Consider the following 24,384-nt stretch of genomic DNA (forward strand, 5'->3'; position numbering starts at 1 on the left):
AAAACTCTCCAAAAGATAATTCATTAATTATTTGCATTCTGCATTAATAATAATAATAATAATAATAATAATAATAATAATAATAATAATAATAATAATAATAATAATAATAATTTATTAAATATATATGCTGCCTGACTACTAGTGTCTCAGAGTGGTTTACAATTGTTCAAACTTTTAAAAACAAAGGACAAAGGGGGAAAAACACAAAAACAGCATCAAAGAACAACAATAGAAGGGAACAAAAAAGAAGAAGAGCCATGATTTCACTTTCCTTTTCAAAATACAATGGTTAGCAGGTGAAGCAATTAATTTTGCAGCCAAAAATGAATTAATGTATTGCTGATCACATGGTGGCTGCTAGCACTGCTTTGTTTGATAAGATACTTCATATTTAAATTAGGATTTCAATAATGAATCTTTGTCACAATGTGGCAAAACAAGATAAAAACAGTACAACTGAAACAAACCAACAACACAAGCAGCTATCAGAAAGGAAGAAGAAGACCAAAAATGGTGAATTCAGGGAACCTCAAATTCTCCCACTGACAATTGACACCCAACAAAGGGGCCACCAACCACCCTTACCCAAGGTCTAGACAGAAACAAAACTAGGGTAATATCAGATGAAAATAAATATAAGATTTTAATCTTCTTTCTTGTCAATATTCAATGTACCTTTAGGTGGTAAAGGCTCTTTTCTTTTTGGAACAGGCTTAGGCACCTTCTCCTCAGGAACAGCTTTCTTGGGCACTTCAGGCACTTTAAAGATACAGATATAATTTTTAGTTATTGATTTGTATAGGATTCTGAGAAGAATGTTACTTAATAATGAGGAAAGAACAGAACCTAAGATCATACTTAGTGAGCACATAATCCGACATAAGCAATACATACAAAGCAAAGAGAAAAGATGTAGAATATCAGCAATTAAGCCAGAATTTATTTCATAATGATAGCTGAAGAAAAAGAGTACCTTTAGGTGGAGGTGCCACTTCTTTTTTAGGAACAGCAGTTGGTACCTTTACTTTTGGGACTGGCTTCGGAACTTCAGGCACTTTAAAAAGATGGATTTCATTTTTAAATACATATTTAGCCATTGAATTAGAGATTAGTCAACAATGAAGAAGAACAAATTGAGTATCTCTCATTCAGATTTTAGGGAGAAACAAAAAAGAGACAAATTCATTGTAGTCAATCATTCCAATCACAAAATTAAAAAAATTCTTAAAACAGTTGAGGTTTGGACAGGAAGGGAGGAATGGGTGCTGCAGACAATTGAATACCTCTCTGGCACAGTGTTTCTCAAACCCAGGAACTTTAATATGGATGGAGTTGAAGGCCACACATTTTTAAGTTGCACTGCTGTAGCACATGTAGCCTTCTGGTCTTGAGCCAAAATTTTGGGGTTTAAATTTATATTCTGGATTTTTCCCCCCTTCTATGATTTTTCCCTTCTTCAGATATTTAGCATGAATTCTCAAAACCCATCAACCAATTTTGTTGTATACATGATGTACAATGACAACAAAGGCTACACTATGAATCTCAAAGCCCATGAATAAATGGTGATAGTGGTAGGAAAACCTAGTTAATTTAATACATATATTCCTCAGCATTAAACAATTAAACTAATTGGCCTAGCTTTTTATCAAGAATGCTAATGAAAAAGGAAATATAAAGAATATGACCCTTTAATATCTTATTTACCTTTAATAAAGAAACATGAGGACTCAGGGTTCCAGAACAAACTATGAACCTAATTTATCTATCTTTCTCTCCTAGGTACAATCATTTGAACTTATACTTCTGGAATGCTTGCGTTAGGCATCTTTGGTACTTGAGAAACATTTTAGGCAGGAGTGCTAATTATTTACAAAGAAGTCAAATGACCATTTTCAGTAGGCATGGAGCTAAAATATAAGGCATTGGACCAGAAGCAAGGAATACTAGGTTTTTAGCTTGCCTTAGGCTTCAAAGCCAACTTTAGGTCACATTCTCCTCCTTAATTCAGGGAAGAAGGCAAGGGCAAAAAACATCCAAAAACATGTTGCCAGGAAATCCACAGACTAGTGAATTTAGTCACCAGGAGCTGAGACCAACTCAAAATGGGGGAGGAGGGAGGGGTGGGACAAAAAAGTCATGTAACTATCATTTTGTTAAAGGAAGGATTTAGGTTATGAAATTGATCCTAAATGTAACTTCTCCTAAAGTGAGCATATTGCAGTTGACTTGGGGTGAGTGAACTGCAAGGGGATGTTTATTTATTAACATCTCCCTACTCCATTCTCCTTTATGCTTATGAAAGCTCTCTGCATAATAGAATTTATTTGTACACAGTCCAGAGTCCCTCTATGAGAGAGATACACGCTTTCTAAATGTGATACATAAATAACTATATAACCATATTTTATCTTGAAAATCCCCAGTAACAACAGGAGAGTTGGTTTGATCTACATTCTCACATGGAAACTTCTATATACAATCAATAAACAGGAGTTGGTAGAATGAAGATATTTAAAGACAGTCCAGTCAAGGAACAACAAATAAAAGAATTGATGTACCTATGGCTGGTGGAACCTCATACACTTCCTCATATTCTTCTGTCTCCTTAACTTCTTGAACTTCTTCATAATACTCATATTCCTCTGATTCTACTGTTTCCTTTTCAGTTACAGGTTCTTCTGGAGCTTCCTCATAATACTCAGCTTCAGGTTCTTCTGAAACTTCCTCATAATAGTCAACTTCAGGTTCTTCTCGCACTTCTGCATATTCTTCTTCAGCTTCTTCTGCTGGCAAGTATTCCTCAGCCTCCTCGTATGTTTCATACTTCTCATATTCTTCATAAACATATTCTTCAGTAGTAGAGGCAGGAGCAATGACCTTTTCCTTATGAACAATCTTCTTTCTTATCACAGGCACTTTAAAGACAATTAACTTGCCATTATTTCAAAGACTGCATAAAAACCATTCAAAACAAAGTACCCACAGATATCAAATAATTATAATACCTTATTCTAAAATAAACATGTATCCTAACTGGCATATAATATTGTTAGTCAGCAGAAATAAAGTAGAAGGCATTATGAAAGATGAACTTTTTTTGCCAAATCTTTGTGAGGAAATGCTTATGTTTTATTAGATACCAAATGCCTTTTAATGTATCAGCAAATAAATTTTGATATGGATATCTTTCTCTCTTTTTTACTTTTATTTAACTTTACATTCTACTTTGCTTTGAGAGTTCAGATTAGGTCTCTCCTCGTTTTATTCTTTCAACAAGAGCCACACAAGATAGTGACAATCCCAAAGTCACCTAGTAAATTCTATAGTTGACTAGAAGACTAAAACTGGCTACATAGTCATTGATTTACAATGAAAGAATAAGAAAGCAACGTGAGACATACAACATGCGTTCATGGGGTTTTTGTTTGCAAACATTTAACATACACATTATTGACATACTGTATATTTGACAATGATGTATATACTGTATATCAAGTTTAATACTGTAGAATAAAATTTTAACCAGGTAAGGATTGTGCCTTTCATAGGTGGATTTAATTTTTTTGAGGAGGTACGTTCTTTTCAATGAAGACTTACTTGGACATCAAGTATTTTAACTGACAATAAGGACCGATATTGGATATATTTTTAACACCCTTTGGTGGGATTTTTAAAGTTTTTTTCTGGAGCAACAAAAATGATAGCTCATTGACAAGGTGAATGATTCCAATATTTATATAGATAGGCGTACCTTTGGCTGGAGGAACTGGCACTTTTGGGGGAGCTTCAGGCATTTTCTCTTCAGGTTTACGGACTCCAGGCACTTTAAAGATAGTACAGAGGGGTTTTTTTTGATGATCAAAATATAAGACATCAAAAAATTCTGAATGGCTGATACTGGTGCTTAATATTTAAGAATATAAGTAACAGGTAACATCAATAAGAATATAAGAGCATAAAAACATAAGCAGTTCCCTATGAATCAGACCCTTAGCCCATCTAGTTCAGCATGGGTTCTTATAGTGGCTACCCAACTGCATAAGGAAGTCCATAGGTCTCCTAAACATGGCCTTTGGAGGCAGCCATAGTCCCATCAGAGCTAATAGCCACTGATCCCCCTTGACTTCTGAGACTTGATCCAACCCTTATTTAAAGCCAGCCAAATGGGTAGCCAGCATTACATTTCATGATTCCAAATTCCAACGTTGAATTACATGTATAAAAATACATTTTCTTTTGTTTGTTCGGATTCTACCAGGATTGAATTTCATTGGGTAACCTCTGATTCTGCAATTTTGGGAAGGGAAAAATAGCTTCACATCGTCCCGATCATGCATGCTGTTATACAACACAATCCTGTCCCATTGCATTTGAATCAATATATTTTTTTCTGCAGAGTTTCAAAATACTAGATGTACCTTTGGCTGGTGGAGGTGGCACTTTTTTGGGAACAGTCACTTCCTCTTCTGGGACAGGTTTGGGAACTTTAAGAATTGAAAGACAGATAATTTTTCTTCAAGATTTTGAGCTCAACTCAACGTGGACAAACATATAAGATATCCAAAAGCTATGAACTAGTGTATTGGTGTCTACTTAAGAATAGACAATATTGGTGACTACTACTGACAAGTAATATCAGTGTTAATGATTTTGGTATTACTATTTTAAATGGTAGATATACCTTTGGCTGCTGGAGGTGGCACTTTCTTGGGAACAGCCACTTTCTCTTCTGGGACAGGTTTGGGAACTTTGAGAATTGAAAGATAGATATTTTTTCTTAAAGATATTGAGCTTAACTCCTCAGGGACATATAAACATATAAGACATCACAAGACCTACTAATATTGGTCTCTAATCCTTTTAAGAATAAGAATTCCAAGTATTGTGAACATTAATCTTTTTCATATTACTATAGCAAAAATTAGATATACTTTTGGCTGGTGAACTGACACCTCTTTTGGAAAAGGCACTTTCTATTCCAGGACAGATTTAGGAATTTCAAGTACTTATAAGATAGCACAAATGATATTTGTGTGTGTGTGTGTGTGTGTGTGTGTGTGTGTGTGTGTGTGTGTTGGGTCAACATGGACAAACACATAAGACATCACAACACTTTCAATGACCAATATTGGTGCCTAATGCTTAAGAAGAAGGAAGAGAAGTAATGTTTTTATACTACTTTTAAAAATGGTGAATATGCCTTTGGCTAATGGAAGTGGTACTATTTTTTGGAAAGGGCACTTCCTCTTTTGGGACAGGTTACGGAAGTTCAGGAATTGAAAGGTAAGTTTTTTTTAAAAAAAGATTTTGAGCTCAGCTCACCATGAACAAACATATAAGTTCAGAAATGGAACGATGTTTTTTTACTTAGAGATTTTGAGCTCATCTTACCATGGACAAACATAAAATACTAGAAAACCTTGAACTACCGTAGCAATATTTAACACTTAAGAATATAGATCACAAGCAATACCAATCTTGACGTTCTTTCTTAGTATTTTAAATGTTAGATGTACCTTTAGCTGGCACCTTTTTGGGAACAGTCACTTCCTCTTCTGGGACAGGTTTGGGAACTTTAAGAATTGAAAGACAGATAATTTTTCTTCAAGATTCTGAGCTCAATTCAACGTGGACAAACATATAAGATACCCAAAAACTATGAACTAGTGTATTGGTGTTTACTTAAGAATAGACAATATTGGTGTCTACCACTTAAGAATAAGGATGACAAGTAATGTCAGTGTTAATGATTTTGGTATTACTATTTAAAATGGTAGATATACCTTTGGCTGCTGGAGGTGGTACTTTCTTGGGAACAGCCACTTTCTCTTCTGGGACAGGTTTGGGAACTTCAGGCACTTTAAAGATAGTATAGAGGACTTTAAAAAAAGATTTTGGTCTCAAGACAACATTGACAAACACATAAAACATCACAAGATTTTGGTTTAATAGATTTTGGACAAACATACAAGATACATAAAAACTATGAACTACTGTATTGGTGTCTACTTAAGAATAGACAATATTGGTGTCTACCACTTAAGAATAAGGATGACAAGTAATGTCAACATTTTTTTTCATACTACCATTACACATATTAGATGTACCTTTGGCTGCTGGAGGTAGCACTTTTTTAGGAACTGGCACTTCCTCTTCCGGGACAGGTTTGGGAACTTCAGGGATTGAAAGACAGATACATTTTTTTTAGGAGGTTGAGCTCACCCCACCATTGATAAACATATAAGACATTATATGTTTTGGACTACCAATGTTGGTGCTTAATGCTAAACATTATAGATGACATGACATTTTAATCTTAATGTTTTCCTTTTACTGTTATAAATAATAGCTGTACCTTTGGCTGGTGGAGGTGGCACTTTTTTGGGAACAGGCACTTTCTCTTCTGGGACAGCTTTGGGAACTTCAGGAACTTTAAAAAGAGATGGTTTTCTTATTTCAAGGTTTTGTTCTTAGCTCATCATGGACAAATGTAGAAAACAATGCAAAATGTTGAACTTTCTGTTCTTTGTGTTTAACCCTTAACTGAAGAATGTAAGTGATATATATTGTCAACATTTTTTTTCACAGGGTTACAAATTTCATCTGTACCTTTGGCTGGTGGAGGTGGCACCTTTTTGGGAACTGGCACTTTCTCTTCTGGAATAGGTTTTGGAACTTCAGGGACTTGGAAAAAAAATTAATGATTTTTAATAAAGATTTTGTTCTCATCACCAAAGTGAAACATACAGTAGAAGACATTACAAAATGCTGAAGAACTATCAAGCCAATATTGCATTGCATGATCAAGGAAGCAAGAATCATGTAGACATTATGAAAGCCTTTAAGGCAAGAGTTAAAGAATTCTGGATACCACAACAGTAACCACCCATTCTTTTTTATTAAAGAGTTTATTGAAGTGGAGTCTGACTCTTCTTTCTAGGCTTTTCGCAACTCAGACCTAAGGTTGAACGTCTCCATTGGTTGTGGATGGTTTCTGTCTAAATTCCTCCTGTTTCTACTTCAGCCTCCTCAAATTCAGGTAATGTCATCTGCCCTACCCCCAGTTTCGAAAATTAGGTGGGAACAAACTTTAACTGGTGGATCGGGAACATTTGAGGAACTTCTGGCACTTTTCCTTCTGGAACAAGATTGGGAATTTTAGGGACTTGAAAGGTAGGTATTTTTTCTTTAAGATAAAGAGCTCAGCTCACTATAGACAAACATAAAAGTTAGCACAAAACTTTGAACTAGTAAGATTTTTGTCCAATGTTTAAGGATATGGATGACACGTAATTCAATTTTTTTGGGCATACTGTCATAAATATTTGAAGCATGCAATGGGCATTTCTTTGAGAATGGGCACTTTTTATCTTCCTGGATATATCTGGAAACCTTGGGCACTTTTAAGATAGGAAATTTCCAAGAATGAATTGAAATCTGCAGCTTTTGCTGCAGACTAATGGATTAGAAATCCATTCCATTGAACTCAATGGGATTTATGACTAAGTAAAAATGCATAATATCAGGTCATATAATTTATTTGGAATGTACAATGAAAAATACTGGTGTCTTTCAAACAGAGGAGAATATTTGTAGCAAAATAATAAAATAAAATAAAATGAAATAGAGACTGGTATTTATTCTGGTGGCATTCAAAAAGCTTTTGATAAGGTGAAAGACATTGATGTACATTTTGTTGGCATGTCTTCTTCAAGAAGTGTTTGTTTTTAAATTTTAAGAAACAATTTGTAAATGAATTGTCATCAACACAAAGACCATAAAAATGACACATGTAAAGAACATGCAACAGTAATATCCAAGATTAACAAGCCCTTCTTTACAGAACAAGTTGGTATACCTTTAGCTGGCAGAGGCACTTCAGCTTCAATTTCTTCTTCCTCAAAGATCTCAGGTACTTTAAAGATATTAAGAAATTTGATGTTTGAAACATATCAGAAAGAAAAAGAAGGAGGTAGAAGAGCAAAAGGCAAACCCTACTATAGGTTAAAGAATCCTAATTACAATATAATGTACTGTTAGAAAGAGACCCAGAAAGCGAATTGGTTAAGGATTGTATGATTAAATGGGCTCAGAATTTTGGTGAAGTGGTCATGTTGGAAACGTGGGAAAAAATATGGGTTCAGAATGTTAAATTTACACAGTCACAGAATTTAAGGGAGAACTTTTATAAAATGTTTTACAGATGGTATTTAGATCCTAAAAAATTATCATGCATGTACCCAAATGTTCAACCAAAATGTTGGAGATGCGGGTGCCTAGATGCTACCTTTTTTCATGTATGGTGGACTTGCAACAAGGTTAAAGCTTTTTGGATAAAAATATGGTGGGTTATGCAAAATGTATTTAAGAAAAGAATACAATTCACTCCGCAAATGTTTTTATTGGGTATAGCTAAGGATTTTACTAAAGGGGAAACAAAATTGGTCTTGCATATGGTCACAGCAGCTAGGTTGTTGATTGCGCAACATTGGAAAAAAGATTTTTTACCGACAATTGATCAATGGATTCAGAAGGTGGCGGGGTTCGCCGAAATGGCAAAAATTTCAGCTTTCTTAAAAGCTCAGAAGCAGGAGGATTATACACAGGAATGGGTAAAATGGATTGATTACATACAGAATAAATACCAGACTAGGAGGTATTATGTAGCCTTTAGGTAAGAATGTTTAGACTGATAGATGATTCGAGTAAATAATACATGGGCTGCTTGGAATTGTTAGAGTGGTGTATAGCGGAAGTCAGGGGGGGGGTTGAGTGGGAGGTGGGGGTGGGTTAGGGTGGAGGGTGGGGTAATATATATGCATAATTAAACTAGAAGATGGGATTAATGAAATATTGTTATTTTAAGAGAAATTTATATTATGATTTATATATGTTCAATTAACTAAGAAGATGGGATTAATGGGCTATTGTTACTTTAAGAGAAACTTATATTATGTTTGTTGGGAGGTGAGGGGGTATAATATGTGAATGAGTAATCTATTTTAAGATGGGGGAGGGGAGGGGGTAAAGTATTTAGTATAATATTTGAATGAGAAAATTTTTGGGGGGGTTGGGGGGAGGGGAGGGGCATAGCATTTGTATGAGATTTACATTGTATGGTGGAAGGGTTAAAAGGGGGAAAATTTGTTTGTATAAAACTTTTTTAATAAAAAAAAAAGAATCCTAATTACAAATCCACTTGTTCTTCCTGGGTGTCATAATTCACTTTGAAAGTCATATGTGACACATATTTGCAAGTTCCATGGGGTGGGGTGGGGAAACAGTTGAATATCCATGTATAATTTAAGAGTGCTCTTTCAGGGAGCTTTAGGTAGAGGCAATTCTCCACCTATTTCCGCACAGATTAATTGGCAAATCGATTTTATTCAAAGCAGAATATAATAAAAGCAAAGCAAAGTGGAAAAGTGAAAGAATCAAAACCGGAATGGTAGAACTGCAGGAGCTGAACCCAGAAGGTTCAGGGATTTACAAAAGGGGGCTGACAGAAATTATCAGCTGTTGTTGTAAACTGCTTTTTTTTTTAGCTTGAACACCTTTTGCTTAATATAGACCAAGTGAATTACTATATATGTTTGCCTCACAATATACCTTCAGCAGGAGGTTCTTCTGCTCGTTTATGGACAGGAACATGCACTTTCTCTTCAGGTACCGGTTTCTTGGGCACTTTGATTGAAACAATACAGAAATACTTTTAAGTGTGGGGTTCCATTTTGGCACAAAGCAAAGAAGAATAGCCCCAAACACACCAAAAGATTTTTTTAAAAAAAAGATGTCGGTCTCAAGTCAACATGGATAGACAATACAAGACACAGTAAAACTATAAGCTATTAATTTTGTTGTTTAACATTCAACTGAAGAAGATACATGACTAGCAACATCAACATAGTATTTTCTTTCATACTGGTTCAGGTTTCACATATACCTTTGGCTGGTGGGGCTGGTACTTTTTTGGGAACTGTTACTTTTTCTTCTGGGACAGGCTTGGGAACTTCAGGCACTTTAAAAAGAGATGGTTCCTTTTTAAAGGTTTGATCTCAAATCAGCATGGACTAGCATATAAGCTGCTAGATATTTTTAACAAAAATTGGTATTTAATATTTATGAAGATGTATGACAGCTGACATCAACATTTCCCCCAACTGCTATAAATATTCTATGCAACACTCAACAGATAGAGCTGGCAGTTTTTCAGGAATAGGTCTGGAAACTGAAGGGATTTGAAAGATAGATTTATTTTCTGTAAGATTTTGAGCTCAGCTCAGTAGGGACAACAAACACGTAAGACTTCACGAACTTTGAACTACTGATATTGGTGACTCATTGTTAGGCATTTGAATGATAAGGGATGCCAAAATTAGTCCTTTGTTATAAATATTAGATGTACCTTTGGCTGGTGGAGCTGGGACTTTTTTGGAAACTTCAAATATTTCCTCTTCCTCCACTACCTCTTCCTCCACTACCTCTTCCTCCACTACTTTGGGAACTTCAGGGACTTGAAAAACAGTATGAATTTTTTTTAGAATGAATATATTTTTATTTATTTCAGATCAACACAAACAAATATGGAAGACCTAAAAGCTTGCAGCACTGGTGTAGGTGTTTGAAACTTAAAATATTAATGACACGTACTGCCCACATTTATTTGTTTTCAAGATATTTTAAGTATTAAATGAATGTTTGGCAAGAGCACCTAAAACTCTAAGAGGAAAGAAACATTCTCGCTCATAACATGATGACAATTGCAGACAATTTAAATAAAGCATTTTTAAAAAAAAGATTTTAATAAGAATTTGTATAACATACAAAGCATCACAAAACACCGCGTGCTGATATTAGTGCTTAATATTTAACAATGCCGCAGATACTGTCAATATTCAATATTTATGTTTTTCATAGACTTATACATTTCACATGTACCTTTAGCTGGCGGAACTGGCACCTTTTTAGCAACAGGCACTTTCTCTTCTGGAACACGTTTGGGAACTTCAGGGATTGAAAGACAAATTTTTGTCTGTAAGATTTTGAGCTCAACTCACCAGGGACAAACATCACAAAACTTTGAACTACCAGTATTTATATCTTATGCTCAAGAATAAAGATGAGACGTCATGTCACTATTAAAGTTCTTTCCATATTATTTTTTCAAAAGTTAGATGTACCTTTGGCTGGTGGAGCTGGTACTTTTTTAGGAATGGGCACTTCTTCTTCTTCTACAACTGCTATAGGAACTTCAGGCACTTTAAAAAATATAGGATTTTCTTATTTTAAGATTTTGTTATCAATTCACTATTGACAAATGTCAGCCCAAGACAACCCAAGAATGTGAAACATTAATTAGGGCATTAACCCTTAACAGAAGAATTATTGTGAAATATATTGTGAATTTTGTTTTCACAATGTTACAAATTTCACTTGTACCTTTAGCAGGAGGAGCTGGCATCTTTTTGGGAACAGGCACTTTCTCTTCTGGGACAGGTTTGGGCACTTTAAAAAAAGGAATTTTTAACTTTTAAAAATGTCTTTGGTCTCAAGTCACCAGAAGAAACATTGAACTATTAGTTATTGTTGTCTAATTGTTAGAAATTCTCTTTATATATAGCACTACAGATCAAACAGTGTACAATCACCATGTGCTTTACTGCTTAACTATAACAGGAAACAGGAAAGTTTTCTTAGAACAAAAGGACATAAAGTATATACTATAGATCCAAACTTGTAAACACTGCCATCTGCTAGCTGAATACTACTATAGTTGTCGTATAAAATATGTATTCCAACAAAATACATTCCAACCCTAATATTTAAGAATATGAGTGAACATCAGTGTTTTTCATGGTGTTATAAATATTAGATATACCTTTGGCTGGTGGAGCTGGCACTTTTTTGGGAACTGGGACTTCCTCTTCTGGGACTGGTTTGGGAACTTTAGGCACTTTGAAAATAGCATGTTTTTTTTAAGTATTATGTATTCAAGTCAATATGAACAAACTTAATAGAAGTTTAAACTACAAATATGGATATAATGTACTTGACTGACAATGATTAATGACAAATATCATCAACATTTATTTGTTTTAAGAGGTTTTAAAGACAAGATGTACACGACACGACGAGTTGTTGCCTTTACAGGTAGAATCAGATTGGTTTCTGGAATTCATTTGGGATGTTAAAGATAATAAGAATTCTTAAAGATTTTGGTCTCAACATGGACAAACAAACAAGATATGACAAAATTTAAATACCGACACTCGTCTATGTCAGTGACAAGCAATGACAACATTTATAACTTTTTAGTACTGTCACAAATTTCACAGGTACCTTTGGCTGGTGGTGGTGCTGGAACCTTTTTGGGAATAGGCACTTCCTCTTCTGGGACAGGTGTGGGAACTTCAGGCACTTTTAAAGATAGTATGGAGGATGTTTTTTTAAAAAGATTTTCAGCATGGACAAACACATAAGACATCACAAAACTTTGAACTACCAAAATTCATGTCTAATAACATGGATGACAAATAATATTAATGCTAATGTTTCTTCATATTACTCAAGACATACCTTTAGCTTTTGGAGGTGGCACTTTTTTGGGAACAGGCACTTTTTCTTCTGGGACTGGTTTGGGAACTTCAGGCACTTTGAAAAGATATATTTTTTTTAATTGAAAGATAGATGGTTTTTCTTTAAGCTATTCAGCTCAATCCAGAAAGATATAAAATATCGCAAAACGTTGAATTACTTTAGCAATATTGGTGTCTAACATTTAAGGATAAGGATAACAAGTAATAGTGATGTAAATGTTTTTTCGTATTGCTATTTGAAGTATAATATGTACCTTTGGCTGGTGGAGATGGCACCTTTTTGGGAATAGGTACTTCCTCTTCCAGGACAGGTTTAGGAACTTCAGGCACTTTTAAGATAATATGGAAGATTTTTATAAAGATATTGGTCTCAACAGGTACAAACATAGAAGAAATCACAGACTTTGAAGTACCAATGTCTAATAACACAGATGACAAGTAACATTAATGTTAATGTCTTTTTTCATATTACTGTTTTAACTGGGCATACCTTTAGTTGGTGGAGCTGGCACTTTTTTGGGAACAGGGACTTTCTCTTCTGGGACAGGTTTGGGAACTTCAGAAATTGAAAGAGATTGATTTTCTTTTAAGATTTGAGTTCAACTCACCATAGATAAACATAAGATATCACAAAAACTTGAACTTCAGTATGCAGGTAGTCCTTGAATTACGACCACGATTGAACCCAAAATTTATGTTGCTAAGTGAAACATTTGTGAAGTATGTTTTGCCCCATTTTACGACTTTTCTGGCCACATTTGTTAAGTGAATCCCTGCAGTTGTTAAATTAGCAACATCGTCTTTGAATGAATCTGGATTCCACATTGAGTTTACTCGTCAGAAGGTCACAAAAGAAGATCTCGTGACCTTGGGACACAGGAATGGTCATAAATATGAACCAGTTGCCAAGCATCTGAATTTTGATCACCTGACCATGGGGATGCTGCAACATTGTAAGTGTGAAAAATGACCATAAGTCACTTTTTTCAGTGCCGTTGTAACTTTGAACAGTCACTAAATGAACTATTGTAAATCGAGGACTACCTGTACTTAAGAATATAGATGAATATCAATCTTGGTGTTCTTTCTTACTGTTTATAAATATTAGATATACCTTTGGCTGGTGGAGCTGGCACTTTTTTGGGAATGGGCACTTCCTCTTCTGGGACAGGTTTGGCAACTTTAAGAATCGAAAGACAGATTATTTTTACTTAAAGATGTTGAGCTCAGCTCATCATGGACAAACGTATAAGATGTCAGAAATCTTTAAACTACCGTGGCAATATTGGTGTCTAATACGTAAGAATAAGAATGCCAAGTAATATTAGTGTTAAAGTTTTGATATAATTATTTTAAATGCTAGCTATATCTTTAACTGCTGGAGATGACATTTTCTTGGGAACAGGCACTTCCTCTTCAGGCACTTTAAAAAGAGATGGTCTTCTTGTTTTAAGAATTACTCTGCAACGAATCATGTACAGATGTACAAGAAAACCTAAAACTTGGAAACATTGGGTGTTTTTTTTAAACTTAATTGAGGAACATGAACAACAAGTACAGCCCATGATAATTTATTTTCACACAGGTTCAAATATTAGATGTACCTTTGGCTGGTGGAGGTGACACCTTTTTGGGAGCAGGCACTTTCTCTTCTGGAACAGATTTGGGAACTTCAGGAACTTAAAAAAAAATAGTTGGGAGAGTTTGATTTGAGGCCCCGATGGGAAGATAATGACAACAAGAATTTTCTAAGAGAGTGAAGTATGGTTGGATTGAGCCAGACATTTGCAGAAATGGTTAAGAAAAAGGACTTAGAAGTTGAATAATTCAGGGGCACCTCTATCAGGTTAAAACGTTTGCAGATAGAAAGCACATAAGAGTATTTCCTATGTAATTTAGAAGCACATCTAATATAATTCTAGTACACTTGGTAGGAAAGAAGCAGTGAAGTCTGCTTAGCCCTTTCACTAGCATAACAGAAGAATAAATCATGATGCTGTCAAAGTACCTTTTGCAACAGATGGTGGTGGTGGTGGCTCCACTTTTTTGGGAACAGGTTCAGGAATCTTCTTTGCTGGTATAACTTTCTTAGGTACTTCTGGCACTTGAAAACATTTTTGTTCAGATTTAGACTTAAGTCTCATTAATAGATGCAGTGAATAAAACACAGTAAGGCACAATCACTGTTTTAACGCAGTGTAAGCCAAGAACATGCAAGAAGAGCCATTAGCATCAGCTTTCTGCCAGATTCTACTCAGGGTGCTTGGAAAGCTGATTCTCAAGCTAAATAATAATGGGGGGGAAAAAGCCTAGCGTAATTTGGATTTATTTGGAAATAAATCCAAAATGTTCCTTAAAACATAACTAGATGTCGTGTATGTACTGCATCAAAAAAGCATCTGTCAAAATAGGCCCATTTCAATTTGCAATTCTCTCTATCATTTGGGGCTTGCGTGTGTTTATTCTCTTAAGCTAATGGTTTTTAAACTTTTTTTCCTCTAAGGATCCCTTCTCATTTTTAAAAAATACGGAGGATGTGAAAAAAGGCTTTGTTTCGATGAGATATTTATTAATATTTACTGTATTAAAAATAAAACTGATACATTTGCTGCTACTACCTCTCACAATTGTTTGATGGGGTTTTAATATTATAGTACTTTTCAACATAGGCTGGCAAATATTTTGATTTGGTGACCCATGAGAGGGTACTGGGGAAACCCCAGGGGTCCTAAGATTACACTTTAAGAAACACTATCCTAAATATATACATATTTTAACATACAATTTCTAGTAAACTCTTTTTTTAAATGCTTCTCTCTCTCATGTTGTCCTGTATTATAAAAAGTATTTTCATGCTGGTGTTTTAAATATAAATTTCCAAGAATGAATTGAAATCTGTTGCTTTTGCTGCAGACTAATGGATTAGAAATCCATTCCATTGAACTCAATGGGATTTATGACTAAGTAAAAATGCATAATATCAGGTCACATAATTTATTTGGAATGTACAATGAAAAATACTGGTGTCTTTCCAACAGAAGAGAATATTTGTAGCAAAATAATAAAATAAAATGAAATAGAGACTGGTATTTATTCTGGTGGTATTCAAAAAGCTTTTGATAAGGTGAAAGACATTTAAGATAAGATAAGGTGATATACATTTTGTTGGCATGTCTTCTTCAAGAAGTGTTTGTTTTTAAATTTTAAGAAACAATTTGTAAATGAATTGTCATCAACCCAAAGACCATAAAAATGACACATGTAAAGAACATGCAACAGTAATATCCAAGACTAACAAGCCCTTCTTTACAGAACAGGTTGGTATACCTTTAGCTGGCAGAGGCACTTCAGCTTCAATTTCTTCTTCCTCAAAGATCTCAGGCACTTTAAAGATATTAAGAAATTTGATGTTTGAAACATATCAGAAAGAAAAAGAAGGAGGTAGAAGAGCAAAAGGCAAACCCTACTATAGGTTAAAGAATCATAATTACAAATCCACTTGTTCTTCCTGGGTGTCATAATTCACTTTGAAAGTCATATGTGACACATATTTGCAAGTTCCATGGGGTGGGGTGGGATGGGGAAATTATACATATCCATGTATAATTTAAGAGTGCTCTTTCATGTAGCTTTAGGTAGAGGCAATTCTCCACCTATTTCCGCACAGATTAATTGGCAAATTGATTTTATTCAAAGCAGAATATAATAAAAGCAAAGCAAAGTGGAAAAGTGAAAGAATCAAAACCGGAATGGTAGAACTGCAGCAGCTGAACCCAAAAGGTTCAGGGATTTACAAAAGGGGGCTGACAGAAATTATCAGCTGTTGTTGTAAACTGCTTTTTTTTTTAGCTTGAACACCTTTTGCTTAATATAGACCAAGTGAATTACTATATATGTTTGCCTCACAATATACCTTCAGCAGGAGGTTCTTCTGCTCGTTTATGGACAGGAACATGCACTTTCTCTTCAGGTACCGGTTTCTTGGGCACTTTGATTGAAACAATACAGAAATACTTTTAAGTGTGGGGTTCCATTTTGGCACAAAGCAGAGAAGAATAGCCCCAAACACACCAAAATACAGACATAAAGACCACCTAAAAAGACCAGGGACAAGCTTTCTTGGCGCATTGTGTTTAAAAGCACACGCACGCACACACACACGGACACGGACACGGACACAAGGATTGTTACATGAATTTGTACAGGTTAAATTCCAAAGTGATGCACCTTTAGCTGGTGGAGCTTCTTTTCTTTTGGGCACAGGGACCTTTTCCTCAGGGACAGGTTTCTTTGGCACTTCAGGCACTTTAGAGATAAGGTTTGAGATGATTGAGGACCAATATGTTATAGCATATTAAACAACACAGACAAGGCCAGTTTGGTCTAGTGGGTAAAGTGCTGTCTAGAGACCAGCAGACTTGGGAGTTCCAGTCCCTCCTTAAGCATGAAAACCAGCTGGATGACTTTGTGCCAGTCCCTCTCTCTCTCAGCCAAACCCACCTCACAGGTTTGTTGTTTTGGGGAAAATAGGAGTAAAGTAGTATTAGGTATGTTTTCCACCTCAAATTATTTATCAAAATACAAGTATTCCTTGACTTACAACAGTTCATTTAGTGACCGTGAAGTTACAACGGCACTGAAAAAAATGACATATAACCATTTTCACAGTTACGACCTTTGTAGTATCCCCATGATCATGTGATCAGAATTCAGATGCTTGGCAACTGGTTCATACTTATGACCATTGATGTGTCCCAAGGTCATGTGATCACCTTTTGTGACCTTCTCACAAGCAAAGTCAATGGGGATGCCAGATTCACTTAACAACCAGGTTACTAACTTATCAACTTATCAAAGTGATTCATTTAACAATTGTGGCAAGAAAGGTTGTTAAATGGAGCAAAACTCAATTCACAACTGTCTCACTTAACCACATAAATTTTGGGCTCAATTGTGGTCGTAAGTCAAGAACTGCCAGTAATAAAGGTGGAAGATAAATACATAAATAAAAAGGACTCAACTACGTTGGATGCTACTACAAAAAGAATAGATCTGCAATAATTCTCCATCCTCTTATCCAATGTCTTTACTGCTCTTAAAAACTTATGAAAAGGAAAATAAAGATGAGGAAAATGCAATATACCTTTGGCTGGAGGAGCTTCCTTTTTCTTGGGAACAGGCACAGGTTTCTTTTTCTCAGGCACAGGTTTCTTAGGGACTTCGGGCACTTTAAAAATAGAATTATATTTGAAAGTTAGGCTCAGAGGAAGACATGGGCATCTACAGTGGGGTACAAAAGTCAAGATGTTAACTATGGCTTCACTCCTTTTTATCTGTCACAGGTATTATGCGTTTAAAAGGTGGGGGGGGGAAGAGCTGGGATTTGATCACGCTGTAATGATCATTATCTTGACTTTTTTGGTTTCCTTCTGTAATGACCCTGATAACATAGTGCAAACACTAGTGAAGACATAGATTAGGTCAGAGAAGTTCATTATCTCTTCTTTGAATATACCATCTTGTTACACTTCATGGCACATTGTTCAGCAGAGCCCACACCCTTCTGAAGAGCTTCCGGGGACTGAATGTTTCCGTACAATTCCACTAACTGGCATCTGAATGACTCTAATCAGCAGAATACACACCAGTAGATTCCCCCTTTCTATCATTCTCCTTGGAATCATCTCAGTTTACTTCTAAATTGCTCCACCCCCATCAGAGTGATGGATTCAAAGCCCTTTCTGCTACTTTCTAGGGTATATGCAGGGCCCCAAAATATTCTTTGAAATAAATAAGATGATCAGGCCTTGTAGAATGCTGCCTTCCAAGTAAACAAAAATCACTTCAAAATACATTTAAAATTACATTCAAATGAAGCATGATGTTTGGACAGGGTCAAAAGTGTCTTCTGGCTTTATGTTAAGGATCTGACTAGCACCCTCTATTTTGGGAGAGTCACTGAATTCACTGGGACTATTGTAAGAATGAAAGGTAAAGGTTTTCCTGTCAGTCTTGTCCAACAGGCACAGTGCTCATCTCTGTTTCTTGGCCAGATAAATATAAAATTGCACTAGTATATTTCAAGACTTTTAGACAGAGCAGGCTTGTTTAGTAGGCTCTGTTTCCAACTAGGAGAAGTTTGGATATAAGCAGAATAATTTTGGACAAATAATATAGCACCTAAAGTTAAAATAGGTTAAATATGTTTGGAATATTCCCTAGTTCAAACTTTTCTATTTGCAGTTTGTAATCTAAAAACCATACTGTACATGAATTTCAAAATTCAGTTAGGAAGATGAATTAATGACAAATCAATAAATAATTTGTCATAGAAATAATAATCTATAAATAAAACTAAATAAAAAATCTTAGACAAGAGCAAATTCATAAAATATACATTGCCATTGCTTTTACCTTTATGTGGAGGAGGTAGAGGAATTTCTTCCTCTTCTTCATACTCAGGAACCTCTTCATAGTGAGGTACCACTACTACCTCTTCTTCCTCATGAGTTACTTCTTCTTCGTACCGTGAGACTTCCTCCTTGTATCGCGAGACTTCCTTCTTGTATTGCGACACTTCCTCCTCATATTGTTCCTCTTCTTCATATTGTGGGATTTCTTCCTCTTCATATTGGGGAACTTCTTCCTCTTCTTCATACTCAGGAACCTCTTCTTCATATTGAGGAACTTTCTCATGGACCACTTCTTTTTTAATAACAGTCTTACGAACTTCAGGAACTTTAAAAAATATAATTTTTTGAGAGTTTTAGTTACACACACAATCAACGATGTAAGCATTCATGAAAAGAATACTCAAATAATCGTAAGTGCAAGAACAACATATAACAATACACAACAGACCAAAGACACATATTTATATCTTAAATATACCTTTAGCAGGAGGTTTCTTCATTTTTGAAGTAACTGATATAGGCATTTTTTCTTTTCTGATAGCTCTCTCAGGCTCTTCAGGAACTTTAAAGATATAGTACATTAACATATAAGAGCTGAAAAAGCTTTAAGAACAGCAAGACACCAACATATATTTCTGTTGCCAGACAAAATATACACATATTTGGATAAAGAAGATATTTGACTTTACTGTAGTTGCATTATATTATTTACATTATTTTTTGTACAGTGCTTGCTCCTGGATTAAAAGGAGATGTGAATTTTTTTATGTTTGATATGTTAATACACTTTTTAAAAAAGTATGCATTTTTCAAATTTCATCATCAAGAATTTTTGTCAGTTACAGCCAAAGTCTTGTAGATATTTCCACTTCTGATTTGCCACTGTATTGTTGATTAATAGCAATGAATATAAGTCAAAGATATCTATCTATCTATCCTGGCTTTTTCTATAAGCTTCCTAAATGCTGCTTCCATAATATTTTTCTTATTCCAAGCCATTTTACTTAGATGAAGCGTTCAGTATAGGAAATAGAGCAACTCAAGCAGTTATCCAAGTAAAAAAATTGAAAAGAAAAAAAGCGAACATTTTTTTAATGCTGTGCAAAATTTATCTTCTTAGATTAACCTCTTCTGTTGTATTCAAAGATAAAAAATCAAGATTATTTATTCATTACTATTAAGAATCAGAACCCTTGGCGTTTCATTTTATTACTGTATTTAATTTTAAGTTTTTATTAAAATGTTATGTGGTAAATTTCACACCACAATTATGTATCTGTAAGATTTCTATTGGAGATAGCAACACACCGGGAGGTTTCATACTCTCAGAGAGATAATATTTTTATAAATAAACGGTAAATATTCATTTTCTTAACATATATTAAATGGCAGTGACAAATTATCATTCAGTTTCTAAGTTTCTGGCCCCCATACTTTTCCTCATCGATATCATACCTGCATATGAAACTTCCTCCTCTGTATGAAGAGAAATAGAGACTTCCTCTGCATAACCCCAGTGCTCTTCTATGGCTGTTATTAAAGACATAGTATTTCACTTTAGAATACTACGAAAAGTATCATTTAAAACAATAAGAATTCCAGTGAGATGGTTGGAACTATTTGAGACTTCCTTTTAGAAATTAAACAAAAAGAAAGAAAAATAGGCCTTGCCCATTTCTCCTCATAGGATTTTAGAAGAAAGCTGTTTTTTTTTAATTTGAGAATTCATAAGAAATGTCTTCTTCTATATATGAATTTTTGTTTTGTATGAAGATCATATACCTTTTTCTGGTGGAGCTACTTTTCTTTTGGGAATAACCATAGATATTTTTTCTTCCGATACAAGATGCTTTGGAACTTCTGGCATTTCTGGCAGTTGAAAGAAAGTAATAAGAAAACCATGCCATGAATTTATGCTCTTCTCTATAAATTGTTGATGCTAGCAATGATAGGAATGGGATAATGGACAAAAACGGCCAGACAATGACCAAATTGCTAAACAAGACAATTGACAATTCTCCTGAAAATGTCATTAGCCCGACAATATAGCATTTAACCAGATTTACATTGAACAGATACTACAAACTCCATTTTACAACTATATCACTTACAGAACACAGAAGATTGATTTGGTTTTAAAATTATCTTAAAATGAAGCTGTTTTTTTTACAATACTGATTTTGTAGTAGAAATAATATTTATTAATCACAATAAAGCATACCAAAATGAAAACAAATAACTCCTGCAAAAACTTATATCTCTAGCAAATAATTGCAAGATGTTGTTCCAGACAACACTTTTCAACAAAGACAAGAACATAAAAGACACAAAGAAAGCTAATGACACTTAAGAAGATTGCTAAAAGACGTTATAATTTCTGTAATAACAAAAAGGAAATCCAAAATGCAACAAAGAGTTCAGTAGTCTTCTACAATTTAGTGTCCTACAGATGTGTTGATTTCTACTTTTATTGGTTGCACTGGCTAGGAATTATGGAAGTCGAAACCAATATATCTGGAAACAATGTTCCCACCTTAGTTATCAAATCCATTCATTCTATTGATTAGTACTAGCTGACATCTAATAATAACTGTTAAAGTTAATTTGTACCATCAACCAGAACGTTAGCTAATCAGTTGTCTTATGCCAAGTCATATGACTTACATAATACTAAAACCTTAATATGGGGCCTTTTGTTGGGAAATATCTAATCTTATAATTTAATTATTTTATTTCATTTGAATGACATAATAAATCTACAAATAAATGGCTCTTTACTCTTGGATCAACAGCTTTGAAATGTGGTATCTATAATGTATAGTTTCCCCTTACAAATTAACAAATTTGATTAGTATACTTATTAAAACTACAGTCATAAAAAGTAAAACAGATATATAATACAAACTCAGAACTGAAATTTATTTATATACAAATTAACCTAATGTTCTTTGTTGGTTAAGAGCAAACAATTTTTGCAAATGTTAGGCAAGTTGCAATGCATTTTTCTTGGAAGCAGCTAGCTCCCAATGGCTGTAAATACCTGGCTGATATATATATAAAAAAACTTTCTACAGAATCAGATTAGTATTATACCTTTAGGTGGTGCTATCTCTTTCTTAGGTTTTGGAACACGGACTTCCTCTTCTGGGACAACTTTCTTTGGTACAACTGGCATTTAAAACATATATTTTTTTAGTTGATTTGATTTATTTATATGTAATAAGATTCGGTCAAAATTACAAAAGTTAATAACACTGTTAATAATTACAAATGATTAAAAATATGAAGATAACCAAGGCTGAACATCAAATAGGAAACCAAGTCTATTCAACATAATTAAAGTAACAAGACAAATACTGCCCACTTAGGCAAGCTTACTAAGATATTTTGCTTCCCTACTTTCTTTGTATAAAAAGTCCTCGTGATGATATTCTTTGTGATGTTATATCACAAAGTGCTTTTGAAATCTCCCTAAATTTTGAAAGCAGTTTGTTGTTTTTTGTCCTAGTAGTGGTTGTTTGAAAAATGAAACCCATCGGTTCCTTGCGCTTTATTTATTAATTTCTCCTCAACAATTTATCAACCTTGTATTGCCATCTTTTAACCGCCAGTCAAAATTAAGATGTACATATTATAGAATTTAGAACTTGATGTACCTTTCTTTGGTGGAGCTTCTTCCTTTTTAGAGACAGATATTTTTTCTTCAGTAACCACTTTTTTCTTGCGGATTTCTGTCACTTTAAGAAATAATGAAGGTAGATCAATTGCATGTATTTCAAGTATACATAAATACTTTAAAGTGAGGTAGTTGCCTTTAACAATCAATATTAATTTTTAATTTTTTCGAAAGGAATTAGACAAGCAGTGAAGCTGAGTGTTTGTCAACATTAGAGGGAAAGGAGTAAAGAAGGACCAAAATAGGGTGACAATGAAGATCCTACTCATAAAATAATATACCTCAAGAGATAAACAAAACACATCCCTGATAATTCCTTGCTCTTTTGGTTTATTTACCTTTGGGTGGTGGAGGTTCTTTAACTTTAGGTGGAACTTTCTCTTCAGGAGGGACTTTCTTGGGTACTTAAAAAAAACATTTTACAATGTTGGAGTGATTTCAACACAATACATTTTTAAGCTCAATATATTCTGAGAACTAAGGACACACACATTTCATTGAAGACATGTGAGGTTAGATTACTTAGGAACACATAATTTTCATAATTCATGAAAAAGAAATTAGTGTAACTTTAAACATCTTTCTTTCTCTCCCCATCTTTTCTTCCCACAATACAGTACATGTTAGGTTTGCTGAATAATAATCTCATTTGGCTGAATAAAAAGAAACAGTAAATATTTATACCTCTTGCTGGAGGGGCTTCCACTTTCTTGGGAGGAGCAACTGGTTCTTTCTTTGCTGGTTCCGGTCTCTTCCGGACCTCTGGCACTTTAGAAAGAATATTTAAATATAAGCAACACTTTCTAAGTACTTCCAATTGCCTCTTTAAATTATATGGAAAGAAAGGGAGGAAATCTTTGACACAAGATGTAAATGAAGGGTTCAAATTAATTCATTGATTCATGAATGTACTAAGCCATACTATTCCATGGCATCAGCAAAAAAAAAAGTGAAGTATTATATAAAATTAATATGAGACACTGGGCATGTTCCAGTTACTAGCATCTTCATAAGAAGTAGGTCCTTCTTTCAACACCAGCTTCTTATCAAATGGAGCAGTTCCACTGTTGCTACAGACTCCTAACACCTCTGCATATTTCCACTTCTGTTTAACATGTTCAGGAACTCTTCCAAACAGCACTGACATACTACCAGGGGAAGGGGGCAAAAGATTGTTTTATCCTGATGTGCCAGTTAAGTGAAACTCTGCTTAGACTACAAGTAGGAGGAAATGCTGTAAGCTACCTTTATATGTTAAGAAGTTAATAAGATACCTTTAGCCGGTGGCACTTTTTCGGGAACAGTAATATGCGCTTCCTCCTCAGCATAGTAAGCCTCTTCTGTCAATGAAAAAGTATTGCTTAGAATGTACAGTTAAATAGTTGGACTAAGAACATTTACAATTAGCAAAAGGGAAAATAAGTAAGCGTTACAAATTTGCTTCATTCACTGGACTGTATGCAATGTTTTTTTAATGCCTGCAAATGTACTCAAATAAATAAATGCCACATATATTTACATCTTGCAGAATTAAGAATCAATTATTTATAAGTCACATGCATTTATGTATACTGTGTGAGGAAGTGTTCACACATTGGGTCAGTTCAGACCCTGAAATGTTAAATACTGTAAGTGTCCATATCCTAGAGTCATTGCCTAACCAAGATTAAGATTCAGAAAGGTGTCCCAGAAT

At 34.5% G+C, this 24,384-nt stretch overlaps 1 protein-coding gene across 1 annotated transcript in view; it reads right to left on the reverse strand.

Annotated features, from left to right (window-relative positions):
• TTN (titin) overlaps nt 1-24,384 on the reverse strand; it is a 311,080-nt gene that overhangs the window by 148,964 nt on the left and 137,732 nt on the right. Inside the window, exons 130-168 of the mRNA XM_081956298.1 lie at nt 23,966-24,031; nt 23,376-23,459; nt 23,030-23,095; nt 22,672-22,752; nt 22,109-22,183; nt 20,798-20,884; nt 20,471-20,545; nt 19,494-19,577; nt 19,017-19,340; nt 17,746-17,829; nt 16,830-16,907; nt 16,516-16,590; nt 15,930-15,986; nt 14,611-14,706; nt 14,207-14,281; nt 13,717-13,782; nt 13,093-13,158; nt 12,857-12,931; nt 12,583-12,657; nt 12,346-12,423; nt 11,885-11,959; nt 11,446-11,511; nt 11,187-11,264; nt 10,945-11,010; nt 10,412-10,519; nt 9,950-10,024; nt 9,616-9,690; nt 7,865-7,921; nt 6,616-6,690; nt 6,362-6,436; nt 6,114-6,179; nt 5,790-5,864; nt 5,523-5,579; nt 4,688-4,753; nt 4,425-4,490; nt 3,758-3,829; nt 2,565-2,921; nt 977-1,057; nt 679-762 (exon numbers count right to left, since the gene is read on the reverse strand). Of these exons, the coding sequence (XP_081812424.1) occupies nt 679-762; nt 977-1,057; nt 2,565-2,921; nt 3,758-3,829; nt 4,425-4,490; nt 4,688-4,753; nt 5,523-5,579; nt 5,790-5,864; nt 6,114-6,179; nt 6,362-6,436; nt 6,616-6,690; nt 7,865-7,921; nt 9,616-9,690; nt 9,950-10,024; nt 10,412-10,519; nt 10,945-11,010; nt 11,187-11,264; nt 11,446-11,511; nt 11,885-11,959; nt 12,346-12,423; nt 12,583-12,657; nt 12,857-12,931; nt 13,093-13,158; nt 13,717-13,782; nt 14,207-14,281; nt 14,611-14,706; nt 15,930-15,986; nt 16,516-16,590; nt 16,830-16,907; nt 17,746-17,829; nt 19,017-19,340; nt 19,494-19,577; nt 20,471-20,545; nt 20,798-20,884; nt 22,109-22,183; nt 22,672-22,752; nt 23,030-23,095; nt 23,376-23,459; nt 23,966-24,031 (3,441 nt within the window). The remainder of the gene's footprint in view (nt 1-678; nt 763-976; nt 1,058-2,564; nt 2,922-3,757; nt 3,830-4,424; nt 4,491-4,687; nt 4,754-5,522; nt 5,580-5,789; nt 5,865-6,113; nt 6,180-6,361; nt 6,437-6,615; nt 6,691-7,864; nt 7,922-9,615; nt 9,691-9,949; nt 10,025-10,411; nt 10,520-10,944; nt 11,011-11,186; nt 11,265-11,445; nt 11,512-11,884; nt 11,960-12,345; nt 12,424-12,582; nt 12,658-12,856; nt 12,932-13,092; nt 13,159-13,716; nt 13,783-14,206; nt 14,282-14,610; nt 14,707-15,929; nt 15,987-16,515; nt 16,591-16,829; nt 16,908-17,745; nt 17,830-19,016; nt 19,341-19,493; nt 19,578-20,470; nt 20,546-20,797; nt 20,885-22,108; nt 22,184-22,671; nt 22,753-23,029; nt 23,096-23,375; nt 23,460-23,965; nt 24,032-24,384) is intronic.

The sequence above is a fragment of the Natrix helvetica genome (genome assembly GCF_964273705.1).
Source record: "Natrix helvetica genome assembly, chromosome: 1".
Lineage (NCBI taxonomy): Eukaryota > Metazoa > Chordata > Lepidosauria > Squamata > Natricidae > Natrix > Natrix helvetica.